The sequence below is a fragment of the Crotalus tigris genome, unplaced genomic scaffold (genome assembly GCF_016545835.1).
Source record: "Crotalus tigris isolate CLP2741 ecotype Arizona unplaced genomic scaffold, ASM1654583v1 scf7180000018891.247784533:1973344, whole genome shotgun sequence".
Classification (NCBI taxonomy): Eukaryota; Metazoa; Chordata; class Lepidosauria; order Squamata; family Viperidae; genus Crotalus; species Crotalus tigris.
Genome location: NW_024097260.1, coordinates 637,291 through 655,964, shown reverse-complemented (window position 1 = coordinate 655,964; position 18,674 = coordinate 637,291). Strand labels below are relative to the sequence as shown.

General features: G+C 47.1%; 1 protein-coding gene across 15 annotated transcripts in view; it reads left to right on the top strand.

Annotated features, from left to right (window-relative positions):
• Window positions 1–18,674, top strand: part of NCOR2 (nuclear receptor corepressor 2) — a 233,097-nt gene that overhangs the window by 70,213 nt on the left and 144,210 nt on the right. For all 15 annotated transcript variants that reach the window (XM_039357314.1, XM_039357316.1, XM_039357312.1 and 12 more), the window contains 5 exons: window positions 2,312–2,539; window positions 9,224–9,351; window positions 10,999–11,170; window positions 12,614–12,793; window positions 15,353–15,466. In XM_039357314.1, coding sequence (XP_039213248.1) covers window positions 2,435–2,539; window positions 9,224–9,351; window positions 10,999–11,170; window positions 12,614–12,793; window positions 15,353–15,466 — 699 coding nt within the window. In that variant the 5' untranslated portion in view covers window positions 2,312–2,434. The remainder of the gene's footprint in view (window positions 1–2,311; window positions 2,540–9,223; window positions 9,352–10,998; window positions 11,171–12,613; window positions 12,794–15,352; window positions 15,467–18,674) is intronic.

Here is an 18,674-nt window from a genome sequence, read left to right as displayed (position 1 = left end):
GATGAAGGGGCGGGGGGGGGGCGGGGGAGGCGGAGGGGAACAGGCTTGATTTAGAGACGTTTATATGGGATGGGAAGGGATGGGATGGGATGGAATGGAATAGAATAAGGAATAGAAATAGACTAGACTAGATTAGAATATGGAATAGGAATAGAATAGAATAGAATAGAATAGAATAGAATATGGAATAGAATAGAATATGGAATAGAATAGAATAGAATATGAAATAGAACAGAACAGAACAGAATAGAATAGAATAGAATATGGAATAGGAATAGGAATAGAATAGAATAGAATAGAATAGAATAGAATATGGAATAGAATAGAATAAAATATGGAATAGAATAGACTAGAATATGGAATATGGAATAGAATAGGAATAGGAATATGGAATAGAATAGAATATGGAATAGAAATAGATGACTAGAATTAGACTAGACTAGACTAGACTAGATTAGACTAGACTAGACTAGACTATAGAATAGAATAGAGTTGGAAGGGACCTTGGAAGTCTTCTAGTCCAACCCCCTGCTTAAGCAGGTGAACCTACACCATCTCAGACAGGTGATTGTCCAGTCTCTTCTTAAAAATCTCCAGTGATGGGGCGCCCACAATTTCTGGTGGCAAGCTGTTCCACTGGTTGATTGTCCTCATTGTTAGGAAGTTTCTCCTTAATTCCAGGTTGCTTCTCTCCTTGATCAGTTTCCCATCATTGTTTCTTGTCCTGTCCTCTGGTGCTATGGTGAATACTCTGACCCCCTCTTCTTGGTGGCAGCCCCTCAAATACTGGAACACTGCTATCACATCTCCCCTATTTCTTCTTTTCTTTAGACTAACCAAACCCAAGTCCTGCAGCCGTTCTTTACATGTTTTAGTCTCTTTGTATGTTTTAGTCTCAATCATCATTCGCAACTTTCCCAGCTGGATTCCGACAAACCAAGTTAATGAGGGAAGCCGAATTGACTTAACTGTCATGTAATTTGCTTAAGAACCATGGCAAAGTCAGGTGGTAACCTCCGGCCTGGCTTCCCAACCCAGTTTTGCTGAGTGATGGAAATTCTGACTCCCACCCTTTATCATTTATGGTGGACGTGCAATAAAGCATAGACCTATCGGACTAGGATTCATGCCCTAATGCAGAACATTCTTAAAAGTAAAGAATAACACCAGAAACTTTTCTTATGGGCTTAAAATGGAAAAAGACTTGGTGGGAAAAAAAAATTGGAACTCTGATCTTACATATGTTGACGGCAGCAAGACGTATTTATTGTAATGCACCAAAATGGAAGGACATTTCGATTCTCACTATGGATGATAGGGTTGGCAGAGACGGCTAAATTGACCGTTTTGATTGAAGAATAGAATATAAGTAAACTTCTGTTTCCAGTTTTGGAGACTGCTTCTGGACTTTGGGTTTAAGGTGGGAAAAAAAAATAAAACTTAGTGTGAAGGTCAAAGGTTTTTGCTTCCTCTTTCTTTCCCGGGCTTTACCCCCACCCTCTAAGCTCTGTATTAACCCCAAAAATACCAGACAGTTCTGCATATTGTCAAAGCAAGAATATATAGTATTTGCAGCGTTGACACTATACATATGTTGTACATAGTATGTTTAGGTGTGTGCCATGTGTGTGTTTCACTTTGAGAGCGGGCAACTAAATTTTATTTTTGATGTGTGCTGTTGTGCCCACAGTAAGAAAGTGACAATAAAGGTTATCTTATCTTATCTTATCTTATCTTATCTTATCTTATCTTATCTTATCTTATCACCTTAACTTACCTTATACCTTATACCTTATACCTTATACCTTATACCTTATACCTTATACCTTACACCTTACACCTTACACCTTATACCTTATCTTATATCTTATCTTATCTTATATCTTATATCTTATCTTATCTTATCTTCTTATTTATCTCATCTCATCTTCTTCTTATCTTATCTTTGCTTTGGTATTTTTGTGTTTTTGTATTTTATTCTATACTCTGATCAAACGTTACAAATGTGAAACGCCGTGCACAATATTGTTAATGAAGAAACATTTACGTTGTAGAATGTTTGCTGTAGTGAATTTTTTTAAATGCTGCTTGGTTGTTTTTCATGTCATTTTCCTTCTTGTTTTGAAGATTAAAAACAGTTTTAACTAGAAAAAAATACATTAAAAAGCATAAAAAAATATAAGAAATATACAGAATTAAAGCTGGGACTCCGTTATGGGAGGGAGGTGCCCACCCATTTAATTGTCTCAAACTGACCCCTTGTTTTTTTTCAACGGGACTCTAATCTGGCCTGCCTTTGTTTCCCTTACAGGCACAACGTGACATGGCTTGGGCGAGCATCATGGGCCCGAATTCGGGGATTCCTTAGTGCATCACATCGCTGATTCTTAGGAGGGATCTCCCAAAGAAGACTGACCCCCCCCCCTTTTTGGCAATGGCTGGATCTACGCAACCGGCAGCCCAGACCTGGCGGGCAGCAGAGACCCACTACCCTTCCCACGCCATGTCCTACCCCGTGGCGTTAAATCAGCCTCATGTGGTGAGTGTCCTCTCTCAGAGTGGGCTTTCTGGGTCATGAGGACTAGAGCCTTGGGGCGGGCTTTGCAAAGGGGACGATCATCTGGTGCGAATTTGTGGTGCTTGGCAACCAGGGTGGTTTTACCAATGGTGGCAGCAACCCGGGGCCACGGATTCGCCATTTGCGACCTTCCCAGCCAGCTTCCGACAAGCCAAGCCGATGGGGGGAAGCCAGATTGGCTCAGTGACTGTGTGATTTCACTTAACGACTGCAGTGATTCACTCAGAAACCTGGCTTTAGGAGCCCTGGTGGTACAGGGGTTAGAGTGCAGCATTGCAAGCCGACTCTGCCCACAGCCTGGAGTCCGATCCTGACCAGCTCAAGGTTGACTCAGCCTTCCATCCTTCGGAGGTAAAATGAGGACCCCGATTGTTGGGGGGGCAACAGGCTGGTTCTGTAAACCGCTTAGAGAGGGCTGTAAAGCACTGTGAAGCGGGATATAAGTCTAAGGGCTTCCTTCCTTCCTTCCTTCCTTCCTTCCTTCCTTCCTTCCTTCCTTCCTTCCTCCTTCCTTCCTTCCTTCCTTCCTTCCTTCCTCCCTCCCTCCCTCCCTCCCTCCCTCCCTCCCTCCCTTCCTTCCTTCCTTCCTTCCTTCCTTCCTTCCAGACCAGCTCAAAGTTAACCCATCCTTCCGAGGTCTTAGAGAGAAACTCACCACAGGACAGTTCAATAATTCAGTTTAAATATAAATAAGATATAAAATAAATAAATAAAATTTAATATTTTTTATTTAAAAGGTATTTGTTGTGGTTCTGGCTAATGAAACACTTCAAAGAACTTCCAGGCATTTATTTTCCTAAAAGTCTTTTATTGTTACAAAATGTCGGCACAGGCACAAGGGAGGGATGCTAGGATCTAAGTTCTCTTCCTCTGAGCAGTTAAATTATTAGCATGTTCCCTCCCTAAATTAGCCATCATATCTCACATTATCCAATTAGTGTGAAGGTCAAATGTTTTCTTCCTCTTTCTTTCCTGGGCTTTACCCCCCACACCCCTTCTGCTCTTTATTAACCCCATATTTACCAGACAATTCTGCATATTGTCAAAAGCAAGAATATACAATATTTGCAACGTTGACAGTATTTATTTACAAATAAAGAAAAATTATTTTAATTTTTGTCATTCTCTTTTCATTCTGTCCCTCCTTCGGCATCCTTTCTTTAATGGTCCTATGCCACCATTTCTTCGATATTAATGTGTTGCTTGTCCTGCCGTGAGTTGGCCCTGTTGAGTTGTCCCGCAATGTGTTGGTTGGCTGTGCCAAGTTTTGCTTGGACGAGTCAGCCTTGGTGAATTATCTAGACCAGTTTCCCAACCTTTTTGGCTTTACGGACCAGTGGAGGTGGGGAGAGAGGGGCTGGTTCCACGTGCGCAGCGGACAAGGGCGTATAGGTGCGCAGCTCCGTTTGCCCGATGAGCAGCGGGCACACGAACCCACTTCTCATGCAAATGGATGTGCTCATCCGCTGCTCGCACGAGTAAGGATGCACATGCACGGTCGTCCACTACTTCTGTGGCCCGGTTCCAAAAGTTTCAAGGCCCATTAGTGAATTCATGGCCCGGGGCGTAGGGACCCCCTGATCTAAACCCCTCCCCATGTGCCTTTTAGAAGTTGTGAAGTCTTGACAAGGACAAGGTCTATTATTCTTGCATTTGCCACCAAAGCCCATCTCAGCTGATTTGACATCAGATTTCTTTCAAATCTTGCAACTCTCTCTTGCAAGTGAGAGCAGAGACAGCCAGGAAACGGAAATGCACTTAAGAGGTTTCACACACACACACACACACACACACACACACACACACACACACACAAAAGAGACTGTCTCCTTGCAGGCAGAAAGTCTGCATCAAATAAACCATAATTACTGACGCTCATCTGCTCATCTGGGGGCGTGCTTGCACCTTCCTTCCTCATCGCTCTCAACTGGATGTTTGTTTCCTTGCTTTGCTTTCTAGCTCTAAAGCGAAAGACTTTTTTTTTTTTGGTGTGTGTGAGTGTGTGCAAGTGGGAGCAGAGAAAGAGACATCAAAAAGAGCCCATTGTTATGTCAGACGTGCCCAAAATAGCCCCCTGAGCTCAATAAAGGAAAAAAAGAAAAAAAAAGAAGCAATCTTATCACTGGAACTTAAGAATCTTAGAGGCAATGTGCCAGGTATTATTATTAGAATTTGAATAATTCTGACTCCCGGCGGGATTATAAGATAAAAAAAAAATTAATAAAAGGCCCAGAGTCGGAAGAGAAAAGGGACAAGGAAATAAGGTTAACCCACAAACTTAAGCGCTCTCTGAACTCCAAAAACAGCTTGTAACACTGAAAGTGGGGATAACGACAGCGAGCTCAGAAGTGGAAGAATGATGGAGGAGAGTGATCACATCTCCAAAGTTTGATGGGAAAACAATTCTAAACGTTCACCGCCTCCAGTAACTTCTTTTTTTTCTTCTGGGAATTTGGCTGTTAATTGTATTGATTTATCGGCAGCAGCGTAGATCCACCCTCTTCCCCCCATTTCCTCAACCTTGCTTGGAATTTCCCTGTTCAGTTTCGTGGCCCTTGAAACAGCTGGCAGCCTTCTGAACTGTCGAAATTCAACGAAGTGGGGCCTTTTATCTACAATGGGACTCTTCCAAATTTGTCAGCTTGAAAAACTTGTGGACTTCAACTCCCAGAATCCCTCTACCAGCTATATATCCTGGTGATGTTCCCCTTGCGGGCTAGGGGATTCTGGGACACCACAAGTCTTAGAGTTGCCAAGTTTGGAGACCCTCCCCCCCCGATGTAGAAGAAGGGAGATATGAATTTTTTAACAAAAGGAGGTCATCTAGTCCAACCCCCTGCTCAAGCAGGAGACCCTACACCATTTTGGACAAATGGTGTCCAGTCTCTTCTTAAAAACTTCCAGTGTTGGGGCATTCACCGCTTCTGGAGGCAGGCTGTTCCACTGGTTAATTGTTCTAACTGTCAGGAAGTTTCTCCTTAGTTCCAGGTTGCTTCTCTCCTTGGTTAGTTTCCATCTGTTGCTTCTTGTCCTGCCTTCAGGCGCTTTGGAGAATAGCTTGACTCCCTCTTCTTTGGGGCAGCCCCTGAGATATTGGAAGACTGCTACCATGTCCCCCCTCCTCCTTCTCTTCATTAAACTAGACATACCCAATTCCAGCAGCCTTTCCTTATATGCTTTGGCCTCCAGTCCCCTAATCATCTTTGTTGCTCTTCTCTGCACTCTTTCTAGAGTCTCAACATCTTGATCTAGTTTAGCACATTGAGTGAATCCAGCCCTTGGTGGCTTAGTCAGCCATGAAGTGGGACGTCACATGTTTTGCAAGATGTTTAGTTTCTGTCGGGCAGTGTAGTTAAAGCAACCTGGGGTTGGACCTCAAGTTCAAATCCAGACCTGGAGGTCAGGCCCAGTGGGAATCTAGGGGTGGGGAGGAGGTCCAGATGTAAACATAGTGCCTTGAAATGAAGGCAGAACAGGGATAACCAAGCTAAAAAAGAAAGATCCGGAAGGAAATCTTAACCAAGATGTTAATTTCTAGAGAATATTCTGGTACAGTCGATGTGGTTTTGACTCTAAAGATGACCGTTAATTTTGAGGAAGTTGGGTGGTTGACAAGGGGTTTTTTCCTTACTTCTCCTTTTTTTTTCTGAGTACTTTTGACCTCGAAATGTTACACATTTTGGAGCCTTCAGTGTGCACCACCAAGTTCTCCAGACTTTCCCATGGCGCTAACGTGAAGATGTTTCCTCAAATTGTGGGGTTCCTTTCTCGTTGCATCACTCTAAGCTTCTGCGGAGAGGCTCAGTCAGGAGGTTACAGAAAACCCAACGCCTTGGTTTCCAGTTCTGGCCTTGTGGAAGGAGAAGAGTTTGGGGAACAAGTGGGCTGGGGGTTAAATATTCTGGCCTGCTTTGTTTTCCCAGAAGAACCTAAAAGCCAGGGCAGAAGATCAAGGATGAGTGATATAGGGCAGTGGCCCCCAACCTTCTCTCCATGGAGAGAGGTTTTCCATGTGTGGTTTTGTGTGTTGCCTGCATCCCATGGATGGGGCTTTCCTTGTTTGTGCGGACCGGTTGCTGGCATGTCACGGCCCGATATCGGTCCACAAACCAGGGATTGGTGATCCCTGGACTAGAAGACCTCCAAGGTCCCTTCCAGCTCTGCTATTATGTCATTTGGTTAAATGGATTTAATCCAAAGGACTAGAGGCAATATGATAGCAGTCTTCCAGTGTTTGAGGGGCTGTCACGGAGAGGAGGGGGTCAACCTATTTTCCAAAGCCCCTGAAGGCAGGACAAGAAGCAACGGATGGAAACTAATCAAGGAGAGAAGCAACCTAGAACTAAGAAGGAATTTCCCGACAGTTAGAACAGTTAACCAGTGGAACCTCTTTCCTCCAGAAGTTGTGGATGCTCCATCATAAGAAGTTTTAAAGACACGATTGGACAACCATTTGCTTGAATTGGTATAGGGGCTGCTTGAGCAGAGGGTTGGACTAGAAGACCTCCAAGGTCCCTTCCAGCTCTGCTATTATGTTATTTGGTTAAATGGATTTAATCCAAAGGACCAGAGGCAATATGCTAGCAGTGTTCCAGTGTTTGAGGGGCTGTCACGGAGAGGAGGGGGTCAAGCTATTCTCCAAAGCACCCGAAGGCAGGACAAGAAGCAACGGATGGAAACCAATCAAGGAGAGAAGCATCCTGGAATTCAGGAGAAACTTCCTAACAGTGAGGACAATCAACCAGTGGAACAGAAGTTGCCTTCAGAAGTTGTGGGAACTTCATCACTGGAGGTTTTCAAGAAGAGACTGGACTGCCATCTGTCAGAAAGGGTGTAGGCAACCTTGGCTCTTTTATGACTCATGGACTTCAACTCCCAGAATTCCTGAGCCAGCCACGCTGAGGGGAAAGAGAGAGGTTTCCAAGCTGAGCCAGGCTGGCTCAGGGATTCTGGGAGTTGAAGTCCACAAGTCATAAAAGAGCCAAGGTTGCCAACCCCTGGTGTAGGGTCCCCTGCCTGAGTGTGGGGTTGGACTAGATGACCCACAAGGTCCCTTCCAACTCTGTTATTCTATTCTAAATAAATGTTTCCTCCTGAGCCAAGAGGATCAGATGTGCTCATGAGGATTGGCAGGTCTTACGAAGTGCCCAGGGCCATCCTTACAGTGACAGAAGCCATCTTTGGGCTCAGCAAGATCTGGAGAACCTGCCCCAGGTGGTCCTCAAGTTACAACGGGTTTTGACTGTAAGTCGAGGACTGCCTTTAATGTCAGCCGTTGCAAGAAGATGCGTAAGACTCTGCTGTAGCTACAGGTAGCCCTCGACTTTTGACCACAATGCAGCCCCACATTTATGGCGCTAAGTGAGGCATTTGTTATGTTTTGCCTCGTTTTATGACTTTTCTTGCCGCAGTCGTTCACTGAATCCCTGCAGTTGTTAAGTTAGCAACATAATTGTCAAGTGAACCTGGCTTCCCCATTGACTTTGCTGGTCAGACGGTCGCAAAAGGGGATCACGTAACTCTGGGACGCTGCGACCGTCATAAAGACGAGTCAGTGTGTAAATTTTGATCACGTCACCCCCCGGGACGCAGCGACGGTCATAAAAATGAGTCAGTGGCCAAGCATCTGAATGTAAATCACCTGACCGGGGTGGAGGCTGCAACAGTCCTAAGAGTGAAAAATGATCCTAGGTCACTTCTTTCCAGTAACGTTGTGTAACGTTGTGTAACGGTCACTAAACGAACTGTTGGAAGTCCAGGGCTGCCTCTATAGCAGTGGTAGCGAATCTATGGCACGCGTGCCGGAGGCGGCACTCAGAGGCCTCTCTGTGGGCACGTGGGCCATTGCACCAGACCCGCCTCCCCCCGCAGACCCCCACCCCAGCAGCCACCCCCCAGAGGAGAGTCACCCGCGAGCGCAGCCCACGTGGAGCAGCGCAGCCAAGGACATGGCAGCCGAGCAGTGGTGACAAGACTTCACCCTCGCACCGGTCACGCGCAGTTGATGCGGCGGGCTGCGGGTGGAGGGAGTGGCTGCTATAGTGCTGCTGGACCGACTGGGTGGTCTGCGGCGGGCTGTGGAGGCGGTGGGTGGTCCCGCGGGCTTGTGGTGGGGCGGTTTTTGGGCACTCGGTCACCATCACTGCTCTATAGGACAGGTGGCGCAGCAGTTAAGAGTGCAGTACTGCAGGCCACTTTAGCTGACTGTGTTCAGCAGGTCAGCGGTTCAAATCTCACCGGCTCAAGGTTGACTCAGCCTTCCATCCTTCCGGGGTAGGTAAAATGAGGACCCAGATTGTTGGGGGCAATGTAAATATATATATACGTTGCTTACTGGTGTACACCGCTTAGAGAGTGCTTGCATTTAAAGTGGTATATAAGTCTCATAAATAAATAAACCTTTCTAATGCCGCGACCCCATAATACAGTTCCCCATGTTATGGTGACCCCCAACCACTTATACATCACCAGGTGCCAAGGGCGTGGCCAAAGAAAAGGGGGAAAAAATGGCGGACAGCCTTGTTTGGCGACCCCCGTGAAATGATCATTCGACCCCAAATGGGGTCCCGACCCACAGGTTGAGAACCACTGCTATAGGATTTCATCCTGAAGGCTTATTCTTGGTTTTGTGTCGTCTTGTTTCAGGATGTGAGTCTCTTGGAATATCAACACCCTCCTCGGGAATACCCTTCCCACCTGCCCCCGGGGTCTCTCTTAAACCCCCAACGTCGGAGGCCCTCCTTGTTATCCGAATTTCAGCCAGGAAATGAAAGGTAAGATGAAAAAGATGGGACAGGTTCCAACAGATTTTCCTCCCAAAAGGTATTTATGACCGAGTTTGGAACTTGTGACACACACACACACACACACACACACACAACACAACCATACACCAGCACCCCCTTGGACAGGGGACCATACTTTGTGTGCTGAACAACAGCTCACGTGGCTGCAGTTACAACAATTTTGCTCCAAAGGGTGGTTTACTCCAGATTGGACCATTGTGTTGTCTCAGCCACCGTAGGGTTGGCCTCACAACGGCCAGGCTCTCTTTAACAACCACTGTTAAAAAAAGGGTCATAGAATGGGTCACGTGACGACCCGCTTTACGACCCTCACGATTGACGGTTGCAACCGCCAGTCTCCCTTAGAGTTGTAATTTGAGGACTGTCTGTACCGCAGAGTTTGTGACGTCCTAACAATAATATTTTGCACTGAGCTGGAAAAATGAGAATATACCTCAGAGGAAGAAGTAATAAGAAAAATTCTGGACTGTGCTGAGATGGACAAATTAACAAAAGAGATAAAAGAAAAGGAAGACACAGAGTATTATATAGTATGGAACAAGTGGTATATCTGGTTGGAGACTAGAAATAATAGAGGAGAATAAATATGGAAAGGTCAAAAGTGAAAATATGTGTATAATAATGTATAATAATAATAATATGAATTATTCTTAGTAAGAAGTAGAACACGAAGGAAGAAAAATGTAAATAAGAAATAATGGGGCTATAAGGACAAATATTCTAAAGAAGAATAAGGGGGGAAATGTAAATATTAGATTACCGTCTCGTAATTGCTGTAAAACAAAGGAGAAGTATATATTGTGTGTGTATGTGTGTTTATGTTTTGCTTTGTTCTTTTTTGTCTTGTTGGTTAAAAATAAAAATTAATAATAATAATAATAATAATAATAATAATAATAATAATAATAATAATATTTTGCACTGCTCTTGCCACGACGGTGGATTCTTCTGGGAGCCCAGCCATTTTTTTTTAATTGAAAAGTTTTATAAAAAATACAGTATACACCCCCAAACCCACCCACCCTAAACCCCCCTCCCTCCCCCACTTCCCAGAGCTGAGTACAGGGTTACAAATATAATAATCAAACTCTAACTAACATTAACCAACTATATAAATAACCAAGTCCATAATGCGCTTTAACTCCCCTTTAACATGGGTAAAACAAATTAAAAATAAACATCATAATATAAACAAATCAATATTATTAAACAATACAATATCCAAATTGTTAACAATACTACTACTAAAAATAATAATAAAACTAATAAAAATTCTACTATAATAAACTATTCATAATAATAATACTCTAACATTTACTCAATAAACTAGATGGAACTTTTTAGTCCCATATTTATTCTGAATATAATCTATCCATCTATCCAGCCATTACTGAGGAGTGCAAAACACCAGGCATTTTTTTTTTCTTAAAATTTTCTTTTCGTTTGACTTTGGAGATTTTTTGTTTGTTTGTTTGTTTGTTTGTTTGAAGCTTTCTTTAAGATTAAAGGCGGCCTTGTGGATTTTCTTGGTAGGAACAGCCTAAAAAAAAAAGAATAATATTTAAAATGGATCGGATTGGTGACCCTGGATCTTTTTTTTTCTCTCCCTTGCAGATCACAAGAGACGCACGCTCGGACGGAGTCCCATCCGTATCTCTCTGATCTGAGCAAATCCTCGGAAATGGAGTTTATGGAGACCAAGAGGCCTCGGATGGAGCTGTTACAGGAGCCGCTGCTGAGGCCTCCGACTCTGCTCAGCCAGGCAGGAACAGACGGCTTCTCCAGGGTAGGCTGGGAAGAGAAGGGTGGACAGGCAGTCCTCGAATTACGACAGTAATGGTGGCCACCCGTTATAGTCATAAGTCTGAGAGAAGAGAACGATTGAAGCTCAGGGTTGAACTGTGGGGTCCTTGGTGTTCTCTGAGCTCGGTGGTTTTCTTGCAGACGTTTCATGACCCAACTAGGTAACATCATCAGAGCTAGGAGGGTGTGGGATTTATGGAATAGAAGAGGAAGAGGAGAAGGACTGTGGGGTCCTTGGTGGTCTCTGATCTTGGTGGTTTTCTTGCAGACGTTTCATGACCCAACTAGGTAACATCATCAGCGCTAGGAGGGAGTGGGGTTTGTGGAGAGGAGGAGAAGGAGATGGGGGGGAGGAGAGGGAGGAGGAGGAAGAGGATGACAATGACTGGGGGGGTCCTTGGTGTTCTCTGAGCTCAGTGGTTTTCTTGCAGACGTTTCATGACCCAACTAGGTAACATCATCAGAGCTAGGAGGGTGTGGGATTTATGGAGTAGAAGAGGAAGAGGAGAAGGACTGTGGGGTCCTTGGTGGTCTCTGATCTTGGTGGTTTTCTTGCAGACGTTTCATGACCCAACTAGGTAACATCATCAGCGCTAGGAGGGTGTGGGGTTTGTGGAGAGGAGGAGGAGGAGGACTGAAGTTCTTGATGCTCTCTGAGCTTGGTTGTTTTCTTGTGGAACCTCGTGACCCAACTAGGTAACATCATCAGCGCTAGAAGCTGGTGGGGTTTGCTCTCTGTTTATGTATGGTTTGCCCTGTCCGTGTTGGGAGTATTCCTGGTGGTTCCTTGGGAGAGCTTTGTTTACTGTTGGATGGGTTGTCTGAGTTAGTGGCTGGTTGTGCTTCCAGTTGGGAAGAAGCTGAGATAGCTAAATCTTCTGCCGTTGGAGTTGAAAGGGGGGGGGGTGAATAGGTCATCGGAGATGTTCAGAGACCTGCCAAAATGATGAAGAGGCTTGGGGCCTTCAAAGAAGACAACCATCCCCCTCCTCACCCCACCCCAGCCAGCTGTCTAAAGAGAGGAAGTTGTGTTGTGAGGAGAGGATAAAGGTGGGGGATCCTTCTGGAGGACACAGAGGGAGTGACAGTTGCTGTTATGGAACAATGAAGGTCTTGTCTCCCTCCCCACTCCTTAGAAGTAGAGATGGCCAACTTGGATGAGGTCTCCTGGTGGGAAGCAGATGTCGTGAGGGCCAGCCAGGCCGCTTCTCCCTGGTTTAAGGTTACAGATGGAGTCATCTGGAGAAAGAAGGCGGGTGAGGAGGGAAGGACAGTGGCCAAAGTCAATAGGCCCAAAGGAGATGCCTTGGCTGCATTCAGACAACGGAAGCTTTGGGTGTTCCCGTGCATTTTCCCCGAGGTGTCCTAGATAGGTGAGAAACACCTTTCTTCTCATTTAGCTTCCGTTCCCCTTTTCCATTTGTAGGATCGAGGCATCCCCGGTAAACTGGAGCCCGTTTCACCCATTACCTCTGCCCATCCTGACTCGGAACTGGATTTACTCCCGTCCCGGCTCTCGAAAGAGGAGCTGATCCAGAACATGGACCGTGTGGACCGGGAGATCACCATGGTGGAACAGCAGATTTCCAAGTTGAGAAAAAAGCAGGTAACGAGCCCCCCCGCCACCCCTCAGCCGACATTTACAGAAATCGGTGGAGACTTTTTCCATCCTGATTTCAACCCGAGAAGGTCAAAAGTGGAGCCGGTCAGAGAGATGAATCCATTTTGATTGGGTTCTAGGTGTGACTAGATCACTTCCTTTGGCCAGGTAGGACCTGGGGCCCTCAGCGCATGACGCAGGAGGGTGTGGCAAGGAGACAAATCCGCTTTTAGAGACTCAGGAGCATCAGTCAACAAAACCTAAGATTTTTCCCAAGATTGGGCTGAATGACCACAGCATGTTGTTGTTTTTGTTAATTGCGAAGTCGTGTCCGACCCATCGTGACCCCATGGACAACGTTCCTCCAGGCCTTCCTGTCCTCTACCATCTTCTGGAGTCCCTTTAAGCTCACGCTTCCTGCTTCAATGACTCTATCCAGCCACCTCCTTCTCCGTTGTCCCCTTCTTCTCTTGCCCTCCATCTTTCCCAGCATCGGGCCCTTCTGCAGTGAGTCCTTCCTTCTCATTAGGTGGCCAAAGTCCTTGAGTTTCAACTTCAGGATCTGGCCTTCTAAGGAGCAGTCCAAGGGACTCACAGGAGTCTTCTCCAGCACCATAGTTCAAAGGCCTCAAGTCGTGTCCGACCCATCGCAACCCCATGGACAACGTTCCTCCAGGCCTTCCTGTCCTCTACCATCTTCTGGATTCCATTGACGCTCACGCCTCCTGCTTCAGTGACTCCATCCAGCCACCTCATTCTCTGTCGTCCCCTTCTTCTCTTGCCCTCCATCTTTCCCAGCATTGGGCCCTTCTGCAGTGAGTCCTTCCTTCTCATTAGGTGGCCAAAATATTTGAGTTTCAATTTCAGGATCTGGCTTTCTAAAGAGCAGTCGGAGTTGATCTCTTCGACCGCAGCATACAGATACACATATACAGTTGGTCCTCGAATTAGGACTAGAATTTTGGCTGTTAAGTGAGTTGTCACATGACCGGCTCCGGTTTTTATGATCATTTTTACTGGCGTCTTTTCCAATTGAGAACTTTGCCTGGAGGAAGTCAGCCAGGAAAAGTCGCCAGTTATAAAGGTGTGTGTGTGTGTGTGTGTGTGTGTGTGTGTGTGTGTGTGTGTGTGTGTGTGTGTGTGATGGAACCTGGGTGGGTTGTAAGTCCCTTTTTCCAAGGCTGTCGTAACTTGGAACCAACCTGAAATGAACAGGTGTTAAGTCCAGCACTACCTGTATGGGCAACTCAGGCATTTGAGAGAGTGCTGCTTCTTCTTCTGCCATATCCGTTATCGGACGTTGGCGATCATGTTGACGATCCCGTTTTTAATCAGCAGCCGCGCGAAAAAGTGCGGCTGAGTTTTGTCCAAACCAGTCCCTTAGATTTTGAAGCCACGATGTTCTTCTTCTGCCTGGACCTCGTTTGTCTTCCATCTTTCCCTGGAGGATTAAATGGAGCATGGCGTAGTTTTCTGGGTGTCGCATCACAGGTCCGAAATATTCTAACTTTCGTTTTTTAATTGTGTTGATGATTTCCCTTGGCTTTCCCAGGCGGCTGATCCCCTCCTCATTTCTGATCTTGTCAACCCAGCTTCTACGTAACAGCCATCTGTAAATCCACATTTCAGATGTTTCTAGTCCAGTGGTTCTCAACCTGTGGGTCGGGACCCCATTTGGGGTCGAACGACCATTTCACGGGGGTCGCCAAACAATGCAGTCCGCCATTTTTCCCCCCCTTTTCCTTAGCTGTGTGACTCCCTTTTCTTCTATTGGCTTTTGAAAGCCAACAGAATAGACTCTCTTGAATAGAGTCTAATTCTATTGGCTTTCCAAAGCCAATAGGAATTGTCCAGGCTGTCTCTGCCCTGCTGAGCCCGCCAAAAGTCCCCTTCTGCCAACGGTGCTGCACCAGTTGAGTAGTCCTTGACTTACGACCGGTTGAGTAGTCCTCGACTTACGACCGGTTGGGGGGGTCGCGGCATTAAAAAGGTTGAGAACCACTGATCTAGTCTCTTCAGGTGGCTTCCTGTCAGGTGACCTTCTACTCCAGTGATGGCGAACCTTTTAGAGACCGAGTGCCCAAACTGCAACCCAAAAACCCACTTATGCATCGTCGGGTGCCGGGTGGGTGTGGCCCATTGGGTGGGTGTGGCCCATTGGGTGAGTGTGGCCCATTGGGTGGGTGTGGCCCATTGGGTGGGCATGGCTGCGGTGGTAACAGCAGACTGGGTGGGACTCAAAAGTTCAATCAATCAATTCCAACTTTGCAAGATCTTTTTTTCCCCGGTGAAAAGTTGAAATCGACTGATTGATTGAACCTTTTCTTTTTGCACATGGCGGCGGAGGCCTAAAGCGAAAAGGTTTTATAAAACCCAGCTGAAGGCCTAGGACTGGGGCGACGGCGCGCGTGCCCACAGAGAGGGCTCCGAGTGCCGCCTCTGGCACGCGTGCCGCCGGTTTGCCACCACTGCTCTACTCCATAGAGCAGGATAGAAAAAATAGAGCATCTGAGAGAGTGCTGGCCTTCCTCATTTTTGATTTCTCCTCTTCCTCTTCTTCTGCAGCAACAGCTGGAGGAAGAAGCAGCCAAACCTCTGGAGCCTGAGAAATCCATCTCTCCCCCACCGCTGGAGTCGAAGCACCGCAGCCTGGTCCAGATCATCTACGATGAGACTCGGGTGAGCGCGGCTCCGGAGCCATCTTTTCCGCTGGGTTTACAGTTTGGATAGCGGCACCTCGTTTCTGGTGAAAGCTTGGAGCCGACTTTGGTCTCTGGGAGGCCCTGGCCAGGAGAAGAGGGAGGGACGGGATGGATGGAGAAATGGATGGATGGGTGGGCGGATGGGAGGGAGGGAGGGAGAGCTAGGATGGGTGGATGGAAGGAAGGAAGGAGGGATAGGCTGTATAGATGGATGGATGGATGGATGAAGGGAGGGAGGGATTGGGTGGAAGGAGGGAAGAGGGAGGGATTGGATGGAGAAATGGACGAATGGAGAAGTGGATGGATGGATGGATTGAGGAATAGTATGGATGGAGGGAGGAACAGGATGGAGGGATAAGATGGAGGGAGAGGGAGGGAGGAATTGGATGGATGGAGGGAGGGAGGAACAGGATGGAGGGATAGGATGGATGGAGTGGGAGAGAGGGAGGAACAGGATGGAGGGATAGAATGGATGGATGGAGCGAGGGAGAGGGAAAGGGAGGGAGGAATAGGATGGAGGGATGGATGGAGGGAGGTACAGGATGGATGGAGCGAGTGAGAGGGAGGGAGGGAGGAATAGGATGTATGTATGGAGGAACAGGATGGAGGGATAGGATGGATGATGGAGCGAGGGAGAGGGAGGGAGGAATAGGATGTATGGGTGTATGGATGTATGGAGGAACAGGATAGGATGGATGGATGGATGGATGGATGGATGGATGGAGCGAGGGAGAAGGAGAGGAAGGGAGGAAAAGGATGGAGAAATGGATGGAGGGATGGAAAGATGGACAGAAGACGGACAGGCAGTTGGATGGAGATGGAAAGAGGGAGAGATGGATGGAGAGAGAGAAAGATAAAGATGGACACAGAGAGAGGGAAATAACCTTACACAAATTATTTTCATATCCCTTTCCTTTGTGGGGCTGTCCAAACTATTGCTCAGGGAGTGAAAATCCGTCCCTTCGGCGGTTTTTCCTTCCCACTGTTGGGACTTTGCACCTCCTCCCCCCATCAGTGGGATCCTGAGAGACTGGAAAGGGAAGCCCTTGTTGACTCTTAACTGGGGTATTCCAGAGTCTTTAAACACGTGGCTTTGTTCCCATGATGGAGGGCATGTCAGAGACCCCCTCCCCACCCTGGGAGAATAACTGGGGTACCTGAAAAAATGGCGACTCGCTCGTTGACTTGGGTTGGGGTCGATTATGTGCTCTCAAGAGTGCCTGGATCCTATTCCCTTCCCTGAAGACCTAGCCAAGTGGTTGTCTGAAGAGGATCCAAACGGTCCCCCCACCCCCAACAGTGTGGTTGTCCCAAAGGTGTTTTTTCAAGAGGCAGCTGGACTTAATGGGCTTTTCCTTGAAGACGTTTCACTTCTCCTCTAGGAAGCTTCTTCCGTTCTAACCGAAAGGTGGGGAATGCAGGATTCTTCAGTTAGAACTGAAGAAGCCTCTTGGGTGAGAAGCAGAACGTCTTCAAGGGAAAAAACCAAGTTCAGTGGCCTCTTGAAAAAGCATCTTTGGGACAACCAGGACCGGGATGACTGAGAATCTCCACAGACCCCCCCCCCCCAGTGTGGGATTTGCGGTCCTGACAAACAACAGCTCTGCAGATTTGCAGACTCGCCTCCGAGCCCCAGTTGAACATGGTGCTTGTCTTCCATGCATCACATCGCAACAATATAAAAAAGATGCTGAGACTCTAGAAAGAGTGCAGAGAAGAGCAACAAAGATGATCAGGGGACTGGAGGCTAAAACATATAAGGAACGGTTGCTGGAATTGGGCATGTCTAGTTTAACGAAGAGAAGGACAAGGGGGGACATGATAGCAGTCTTCCAGTATCTCAGGGGCTGCCCCAAAGAAGAGGGAGTCAAGCTAGTCTCCAAAGCGCCTGAAGGCAGGACAAGAAGCAACGGATGGAAACTAATCAAGGATAGAAGCAATCTAGAACTAAGGAGAAACTTCCTGACAGTGAGAACAATTAACCAGTGGAACAACCTGCCTCCAGAAGTGGTGAATGCTCCAACACTGGAAGTTTTTAAGAAGAGACTGGACAGCCATTTGTCCGAAATGGTGTAGGGTTTCCTGCCCGAGCAGGGGGTTGGACTAGATGACCTCCAAGGTCCCTTCCAGCTCTCTTATTCTGTATTCTGTACATGTGTTCTTCGGCATTGCAAAATGAACCTGGCAAGGGCCAGCGGGTTTATTTTTCATCCGTCCCCGAAGCGCTGCATTTGTTCCTGTTCTCGGTCACTCGCCTGCCTCGGAGAAAACGCCTGTCAACTTCCTTTTTTGGGAGTTGACCTCATCCTTCTCCTGCTGCTGGTGCTCCTCTCTCTCTCTCTCACTCTCTCTCTCTCTCTCTGTCTCTCTCTCTCTCTCTTTCTTTCTCCCCTCCCTCTCTCTCTTTCTCCCTCTCTTCCTCTCTCTCTGTCTCTCTCTCTTCTTTCTCCCTTCCCTCCCCCTCTTCCTTTCTCCCTCTCTTTCTCTCTCTCTCTTCTTTCTCCTCCTCTCTCCCTCTCTCCCTCTCTCTGTCTCTCTTTCTTTCTCCCTTCCCTCCCTCTCTTCCTTTCTCCCTCTCTTTCTCTCTCTCTCTTCTTTCTCCTCCTCTCTCCCTCTCTCCCTCTCTTTCTCTCTCTGTCTCTTTCTTTCTCCCTTCCCTCCCTCTCTTCCTTTCTCCCTCTTTCTCTCTCTCTTCTTTCTCCCCCTCCCTCTCTCTCTCCCTCTGTTTCTCTCTCTCTCTGTGTCTCCTTTCTCCCCCTCCCTCTGTCTCTCTCTTTCTCCCCCTCTCTCCCTTTCTCCCTCTTTCTCCCTCTCTCTCTGTCTCTCTTCTTTCTCCCCATCTCTCCTTCCCCCCCTCTCTCTGTCTCTCTCCCCCTCCCTCCCTCTCTCCCTTTCTCCCTCTCTCACTCTCTTCCTCTTTCCCTCCCTCCCCCTCTTTCTCCCCTTCTCTCTGTCTGTCTGTCTCTTTCTCCCTCTCTTCCTCTCTCTCTCTCTCTCTCTCTCTCTCTCTCTCTCTCTCTCTCTCTCTCTCTCTCTCTCTCTCTCTCTCTCTCTCTCTCTCTCTCCCCTCTCTGTCTGTCTGTCTCTCCCTCCCTCTCTTCCTCTCCCTCTCTCTTTCCCCTCCCAGTTTTTCCTCTCCAGTGCTCGCAGCCGCCGAGTTCATGCGAGGACAGCCACTGCAGCAT